Source organism: Lipotes vexillifer, unplaced genomic scaffold, assembly GCF_000442215.2.
Source record: "Lipotes vexillifer unplaced genomic scaffold, Lipotes_vexillifer_v1.1 scaffold751, whole genome shotgun sequence".
NCBI lineage: Eukaryota > Metazoa > Chordata > Mammalia > Artiodactyla > Lipotidae > Lipotes > Lipotes vexillifer.
The window spans coordinates 294677-302932 of record NW_006799727.1 but is presented as its reverse complement, the minus strand read 5'-3'; the positions used below and the strand labels follow the sequence as shown (position 1 = coordinate 302932).

Sequence of the window (8256 nt, the reverse complement as noted above, 5' to 3'; positions counted from 1 at the left end):
ATTCAAAACCTTCTCCAGTTCCTCCAGCTCCGCCCTGCGCTTCAGCATGTCGCCGTGCCTGTGGGAGGGGACACACCGCTGGCAGCCCGTCCCCGGCCTTCTTTGCCCACGGGCGACGCACACCCTGGGAGACCACGAAGCCTCCACAGAGAAAGCGGGGCTCGTCTGGTGGCTTCTCTCTGCAGAGCTGAGGGGGGCGGGCAGGGGGCAAGGCTGCATGGCAGGGAATCGGAGGGAGGTGGCTGGGAGAGGCACCGGGGGTGCGAGCAGCGCCTGGGCGGGAAGGCTCGGGGTCCCCTCCAGCCCCAGGGCCGGAGGCCTCGTCCTCCCACCCGACATGCCCCCGCGGCCCCCTCGATTCCCTGTCACAGTAGCCTTCCTCCCTTGGCCCCCGGGGAACGCCAAGACAACGTCCTCTGAACCCCACACCCTCCTCTCAGGGAGTGCAAATGACTTAACAGGGGGTTCACTCAACACAAACTGATCTAAAAGAAACCACGGAATAAACAGCTGAATTCCACTGCACATGACAGCTAATCTCACAGCAAATCCCTGCTCACTGGGGACGGGGTGAGCCCTCCTCTCCCTCAGGAGCCCTTCCTGCTCTTGTCAGACCTCGAGTGGGGGGCAGAGGCTTGCCTGGGGGGCCCAGGCAGCTGCCGGGGGACACGCACGCGCACACACACACACACACACCCCTCCTTCCCGCCCTTTCATTTTCCTCTTTGTATTTTCTCCTCTGTCTCTCTGTATGGGGTACTGCACAGCTATCTCTGGAGGGCAGCAGAGCACAAGGACAGAGTCCCCGATAAGCCCAGGCTGTTCCTCCCACCTGCTGGAACCTTCCAAGCTCACGATGACTCAAGAGCCCCCCACGTCCAGGGGCTTCCAGCCTTCGTCTCCAGACCTCTACCCTGACCCCACCTGTCCCCACGCAGCTGTCCTCGCACCATCTGACTGGAACCCAGACTTGTGACTGTGTGGGAATCAAGCTCAGAAACCTGCTCAGGCAGCTGTTTACAGACAGACATCTGTGTGGCCTTTAGCTTCAGAGCAGAGGATCCCCGACGTGGTTCTGGGCGTGGGGCTCTGCCTGGCTCTCAGGGGTGACCTTTCGCATCCAGATTAACGATTCTGGGAAAAGTCATCCAAAGTCTGACAAATTAGGGCCTCCGGCTGACCATCAAGGTCCCCGCTTCCCACTTCCCTGCTGTAACGTCTTGGAAAAGCTCACTGATCAAGCATCTCTCTGACCACTGGTAAACTACACCACTGCAGATCAGAACATGGGCGAGTCTGGCTCACCACCGAGTCCCAGTACGAGGCACAGTGCTCAGTAAGTATCTGTTAAGAGAACGAATGAGTGAGTGTCTGATTTAAGTGTCAAATGAAATGAATGCAGAGCCATCATCCCTGTATTCCAGGTACCCAGACTCCTGAACGTGTAGCCCTGCCGCAGACAGACTCAAGGGGCCTCCAGCCTCTGTCCAACAAAGTACTGGGTAACACAGTGGTTCTGTGCTGTACTGAGCAAAGAATTACAGGGAAAGCAACAATGAACTCTTCCTTCAGAGCCAGTCCAAATTCCACCTGCAAAAACCTTCTCCTGCTAAGTAGACATGAAGAATATCGTAAGATGTTATTATAACACATAATAGGACACCTGAGTGCCTGGTGACTGCTGGGCGCCGTGCTAGCTTTAGAGTTGAGCGAACACTTCTCACTCCACATCATTAGTCAACTGGATGCCTCTCCTACCACAGCTAGACACAGCACCCTGTACACAGTAGGTATTTACTAAGTGTCACATGGATCCAGGATGGGTGCAGGAGGAAGCAGAAGATGCTCATTTGGGCTAGCAGCCCCTGAAGGACGGCGATCCGCGTGGATCAAAGGGGTGGAGGACTCCAGACAGAGGCAGAAAGGAAGCACCAGGTGAGAGGATAAATGAACGCCATCACCCCGTGCCCACGGCATCCTCAGATGCCCTCGTGAGGCTCTGCTGGCCCAACAACCCCCCTGGGTCTGTGCTGAAACGCCCTGCACTTCAGCTTTACTTAGCATCTTGAGGCCGAGTCAAGGAGAACGCTGGCAGCAGGGCCGCCTCACAAGCACAGGACAAGGACAATTTCTCTTCCTCACCCACCCAGCCACCCGTGGCAAGTGTTTGAGAGCCTCTCTCTCCTGTATTAGAGCCATGTGCACACCACACCTGCTCCCAGATTCTGGGGCCTGCAGCCTCTGCCCAGAGGCCTGGAACAATCAAGGATCTGCCCGGGCAGGAGCTCAGGTGATGCTGGTTGACTGAATGCACACAAGACCCAGGGCCCCGATTTGTCAAGAGTGCAAAGTTAAGACTCGTGCATTTCAAGGTATGTAAATTTTACCTACAAAAAAAGGAGAGTGTGGGGCTGGAGAACGGGAAGTAAAGATGAAACGAGGGTGGCAAAATAGTGATAAATGCAGAAGCCAGTCGTGGGTATACAGGGGCTTCACTCTACCATTCTGTTTACTTTCTATATACTTAAAATTAGGGCTTCCCTGGTGGCGCAGTGGTTAAGAATCCGCCTGCCGATGCAGGGGACACGGGTTCGAGCTCTGGTCTGGGAAGATCCCACATGCCGCGGAGCAGCTAAGCCCGTGAGCCACAACTACTGAGCCTGCGCTCTAGAGCCTGCGAGCCACAACTACTGAGCCTGCGCACCTAGAGCCCGTGCTCCGCAACAAGAGAAGCCACCGCAATGAGAAGCCCGCGTGCCGCAAGGAAGAGTAGCCCCCCGCCTGCCGCAACTAGAGAAAAGCCCGCGCATAGCAACGAAGACCCAAGGCAGCCAAAATTAAATTTATTTAAAAAAAAAAATTAAAGGTTAAAAAAAAACGCAGCCCAAGTGGTTGGGGGTCTGCCTGCCAATGCAGGGGACACGGGTTCGAGCCCTGGTCCAGGAAGATCCCACATGCCCCGGAGCGACCGGGCCCGTGCGCTACAACTACTGAGCCTGCGCTCTACAGCCCGTGCGCCACAACTACTGAAGCCCGCGAACCTGGAGCCCATGCTCCGCAACAGGAGAGGCCACCACAGTGAGAGGCCCTCGCACTGCAGCAAAGAGTGGCCCCCGCTCGCCACAACTAGAGAAAACCCCCGCGCAGCAATGAAGACCCAACGCGACCAAAAATAAATAAATAAATTTATTAAAAAACAAACAAACAAAAAAACGCAGCTGAGGGCTTCCCTGGTGGCGAAGTGGTTGAGAGTCCGCCTGCCGATGCAGGGGACGCGGGTTCGTGCCCCGGTCCGGGAAGACCCCACGTGCCGCGGAGCGGCTGGGCCCGTGAGCCATGGCCGCTGAGCCTGCGCGTCCGGAGCCTGCGCTCCGCAACGGGAGAGGCCACAAAACAGTGAGAGGCCCGCGTACCGCAAAAAAAAAAAATATAAAACGCAGCCCAGACCTTGACAGGCAAGAAAAGAACTGAGAAGCCACGGCAAGATGCGCCATTGTAAATTGGCAGCTGTGGTGAACTTCCCCCTCATTCTTAGTTTGGAGAGAAAAGGGAGGAGAGAAGAAAATCCTTAGGGGAGCAGGGACCCCACACCAACAACGGGTTTCCCTGAGCCAAGACTGGCCACGACGCCCCTCCTCCACCTGGAGATCCACCGACACTCGGTCTCCAGCTGCACTAACTCCAAATTGCTAAGGGTGACTTTGATTTACCTCCCTTTTGGAAAGTTCCGGTGCCCCGGACGGTGTGAAGCTGCAGGCCAAGAGGAGACCCGAGGGGCACAGAGCAGAGGCGGGGACAGGAACCCAGGGGAGCCCGCCCCGCCGGCACATACCTCTCCCCGAGCTCCCTGTGCTCCAGCTCCAGGTTGCGATGCAGTGTTTTCAGGCAGCTGTGCTGGCGGATGAGGGCCTCATACTCCGCGGACTGCCGCTCGTGGAGTGCGCCCAGGTGCTCGTGGTCCTGCAGCAGGGCCTGGTAGGTGGCCGTCAGCTCTTCCTGCTGCTTCTGCAGGTTCTCGATCTCGCTCTCCTTGGCTGTCTGCTGGTTCTGGAGCAGTGCGTACTGAGCGGTGAGTGAGGCGCTCTGGGAGCCCAGAGTGGAATTCTCCACCTGCCGAGAGGGAGAGGGGGCTGGAGGCTGACACCGAGATAACAGGGACCATCGGTGCAGCCGAGACGCAGCTGGGACCAAGGACAGTTCTACCAGGACTTAAGGAACTGCTGGAGGAGGCCAGACGGCATCAACAGACTGTTGCGTGGCGCTTCACTCCTGAGCCCCTCTCTGTATACGTGACCTTTTGGGGCAAATTAGGTCCTCTCTCTGAATAATACCCTCTTTGAATACTTTTAAAAGCCTATTTTTAAAAGATAGAGCATCACTGAGGACACAAAATACCTGAACAACCTACCTTAACCTTAACCTAACTGACGCTTACAGAACATCCATCCAACATCCAAAATTATTAGAAATTTAGGAGAAGGGAGCCCTTCCTATCTAATTCTGAGGTCAGAATTACCTTCATATCAAGACCAGACTAAGATATGACAACCATAACCAAAAACTCCAACAAAAACAAAACTACAAACCAACATCCTATTTGCTCGTTTTAATAGAAAGACTCCCAACCTCTTTGACAGTCTCCTATTTATTGTCTCTGACCCACAAGTTACATATTTTCAAACACCTTTCTCAGAAACTGCAATAAACCATCATTTACTTTCCCACAATCTATTAATGGTAAATAAAAGCCAACATCCTAAAATGTGTGGTCCAGCACGCTCTTTGGCTAGATGCTCTCAGCAGCCCGGGAGCTACTTTATACCTTACTTCACTCATAGAGATCAAAAATTCACATTTGCTCCAAAAAGGCTCTGCCAGGTCCTACAGTGAAGAAATGTGCTTAACTCTGTCGAACCAAACTTATTTGATCCCAGAACCTCTTTTCCAAGTCATTCCTAAGAGCATCTCAAGAAACAGATTTTGGGAAACAGACCAGACTGCAAGGGAAGAGCTGGGAAATAAACTTTTTTTTTGCCTGGGCAGCCGTGCTCAGTCACTGAAAACCAACTTCAAAGATCCTGAGGCCAGGAACCTCGGTTTACAATGAGTCTATCAGAAATAAAACAAACCACCGAACTCTCCCATGCTTTGTCTTACTGATTAGGAGTCGTCAGAGTGCTGGGGCCAGTCTCTAGGAGATACAGAGCACCCTCCCCCAAGAGCTGCCCAGCCATGCCCTCACCTGCAGCTTAGCCGTCTGCGTCTGGAGCGTGGTGTTGTGCTCCTGCAGGAAGGCGCTCTGCTTCTGCAGCGTCAGGATCTGACTGCTGAAGGCTGTGTTCTGGGTCTCCAAGTGCTGCAGCTGTTCCTTGAGCAGCTGCTTCTCAGCCTGCAGAGCCGCATTCTGGGGAAGGGGGAAGCATGAGACCAATCAGACACCGGCTCCGTACCTGCGAACCAGCCGCAGGAACTGGTTGTTAGGAACCCTTTGGGGGGCCAAAGCCAAAATCCACCGGATGAGAGAAGTAACACTTTCCCTCTTGGAAAGACAACAGAATTGGAAAGACATTTTTTGTACGTGCTTTCACAAGAGAAGTGAATACACGTGATGGAGATGCTGCAAAGAAGCTGAGCACGTGAGTGTGAGGTAAGGGCGAGCTGGAGCTAAAGCTGCTTCATCCTTTCTGTCTTTTGTGCTCTTCTCTGTTTCCTGTTGACCACCCCGAGAATGCATGCCTGTGAGCTTCTCGCACAGAACAGGGAGCCAGAGCCTGCCCTAAGGCCTCACCCCACTCGGGTGACAGCGGGTAGAAGGCGGCGGTTCATGCGCCATGAGAGCGATAAAGGCCGAGCAAGATATGCCACCAACTGGGCCTGGACGTGTGGGGTGTGGTCTTGCGCTCTCCCTGACCAGCACGGGGCTTAGGGTCAAGCCTCTTAAGCTCCGTCTCACCTTTCTCATCTGTCAAAGGAAAATAGTCACTACCTACTTCATAAGGCTGTTGGGAGACGTCAAACAAGACCAGGGGGTTTAGACACGCGTGGACAGACTCGCTCTGTAAAGGGCCAGTCGGCAAATATTATTTTGGGGTTTGCCGGCCACAGGGTCCCTACCTCAACCAGTGACCCCTGCCGTCGCCGTGGAAAGGCAGCCCCACACGATATGTAAGCAAAGGGTGTGTCTGTGGGCCAATAAAACCTTATTTATGAAAACAGGGGGCGGACCGTGGTCTGTCGACCCCCAGAAGAGCACCGAAACACAGATCACTGCGGAAACAGTGCTGGTGGAGATGCCCCAGACCCAGTGCAGGAAGCACAGAGCAAGTCCCCGGGGAAAAGGGGGACCTGCCCGTTCAGTCAGAAAGGCTGAAGGGACCTCAAGTGGCAAGGAGCAAACGGGACTTGCCAGGAAACTCAAGAAGAGGCCAACGAGACCTGGATAAATCTCAACAGCTTCTGACACCCTGGGTCCTTCCCAGTAATGGGAGTTCCTGCTCCATCAGGGGGACTGTCGGCAGGATGGCCTCTCCCCACTCACATTGCGCTCCAGCTCGATGGCCCGGTCCTTCACACGGAGCAGCTCCATCGTGGCCTCCTTGGGGCTGGGTCCCCAGCGCTCCTTCCCCGGGTGACCCTCGACCAACTGCCCCACAGGGTGTTTGAAAGAGTTCTGCACCTGCTTCCCCTCTTCCTGGCTCTTCCTGAGGATCTCACACTCCTTCCTCAACTGCGGGTGCGAGAATGGGAAAGCAGACTTGGGGCAGGAAGAGGCCGGGCTCGGGGCCCCGCACCAAACCCATCCCCCTCAGCATGCCCGACCCCTCGCCCGGCACTGGACCCACCAGACTCCTGCCTTTGCTCTTGGGGGGAGGGCACAGGACCTCCGTCCTGCACGTTGCCCCCTCCCTGCAGAGGTGACCCAGTCCCGACTTTACAGCCACGTGAGCGTGGCCAGCCTTCTCCCTCCCGAGCCTCAGGGGTCCACTCCATCGACACTTGCTCCAGAACACGGGCATCCAGGCCGCTACCCAGGTGAGGGGCTGGGAAAGGTGAGGCAGGGACCTCACAGCCAGGACCCACGGCCTGACCCTAAGGGGGCTGCTCTTACCACCTGGAGCTCGCTCTGTAGGTGGTGATTCAGGCTGGCTTTCTCTTCCATCTGTGCTTCTAAGAACACAATCTTTTCTTCTTTCCTGGCTAGTGCTGTTTTGAATGCTGATTCATTTATGCTCTCCAAAATCTTGTATTTCCTGAAAAATACAAATATACGGTAGTATTCATCTGCCTCTTCTACCCGCAAGCTCCCAGTCGCCCAGCTGCCAACACACCCCTCCTCCACTAAGCTGGTTTCCGCATCACGCTGCGAGATTTGTCCCAGAAGAACTGCAGGAGTCAAAAACCATCACCTAGAGCTGTTCCCCAGGCTGTTGGCATAGATATGTCTGGGACACCGTCAATGAAACATCACTGCTATAGTTTTCCAGGCGCCGTTTCGTGTATTGTTATGGCCATTTTACAGATGGGGAAACAGAGTCTCAGAAAGGTTAAGGAATCCATCCAAGACCACAGTGCTAGGTAAGCGGTAAATCTGTGTGGCCTTTTCACCACACCTAAAGGACATCATGTTGGTTACAAGGCCAACAAAAGTCCAAGGTGTTGGATTTCCTTGAAAAGCGAGATGATTTAGGGAAGCACTGCTGGCAAAGGCAGCAAGAGTTAAAATTTAAAAAAATTAAAGGGCTGGTGGAGGGAGAGGGGAACGAACAGGTGGAACACAGATGATTTTTAGGGCAGTGAAAATAATCTGTATGACGCTATAGGGGTGGATACAGGTTATCATACGTTTATCAAAATCCACAGAACATGCAACACCAAGAATGACCCCAATGTCAACCGTGGACTCTGGGTGATGATGAGGTGTTGGTGTAGGTTCACCGAGCGTAATGCATGCACCATTCTGGTGGCGGGTGTTGATGGTGGGGGAGGGTACGCATCGGGGGCAGGGGGTCTACGGGAAATCTCTGCACCTTCTCCTCACTCTTGTTGTGAAGTTAAAACTGCTCGAAAAAAGCCTAACTAGAAAAAAGTTAAGAAGCCTTTTCATTGGACAAAAGAATCTCCTTCCACTCCTGCCTGGGAATGTCCAGGAAGGAGGCCCGGGATAGAAAGCGCCATGTGACAACAGGCCCTCGGGTGTGAAAAGTAAACTGAGCTCCGGGGGGTGGGGCTGGGGCATGGAGCCTGCAGGGTGCCGGG

General features: G+C 54.4%; 1 protein-coding gene across 1 annotated transcript in view; it reads right to left on the bottom strand.

The window, feature by feature from the left end:
- Positions 1-8256, bottom strand: part of CCDC88C (coiled-coil and HOOK domain protein 88C) — a 129191-nt gene that overhangs the window by 26395 nt on the left and 94540 nt on the right. Inside the window, 5 exon segments of the mRNA XM_007471882.1 lie at positions 2-58; positions 3833-4110; positions 5243-5404; positions 6539-6727; positions 7109-7250. Coding sequence (XP_007471944.1) covers positions 2-58; positions 3833-4110; positions 5243-5404; positions 6539-6727; positions 7109-7250 — 828 coding nt within the window.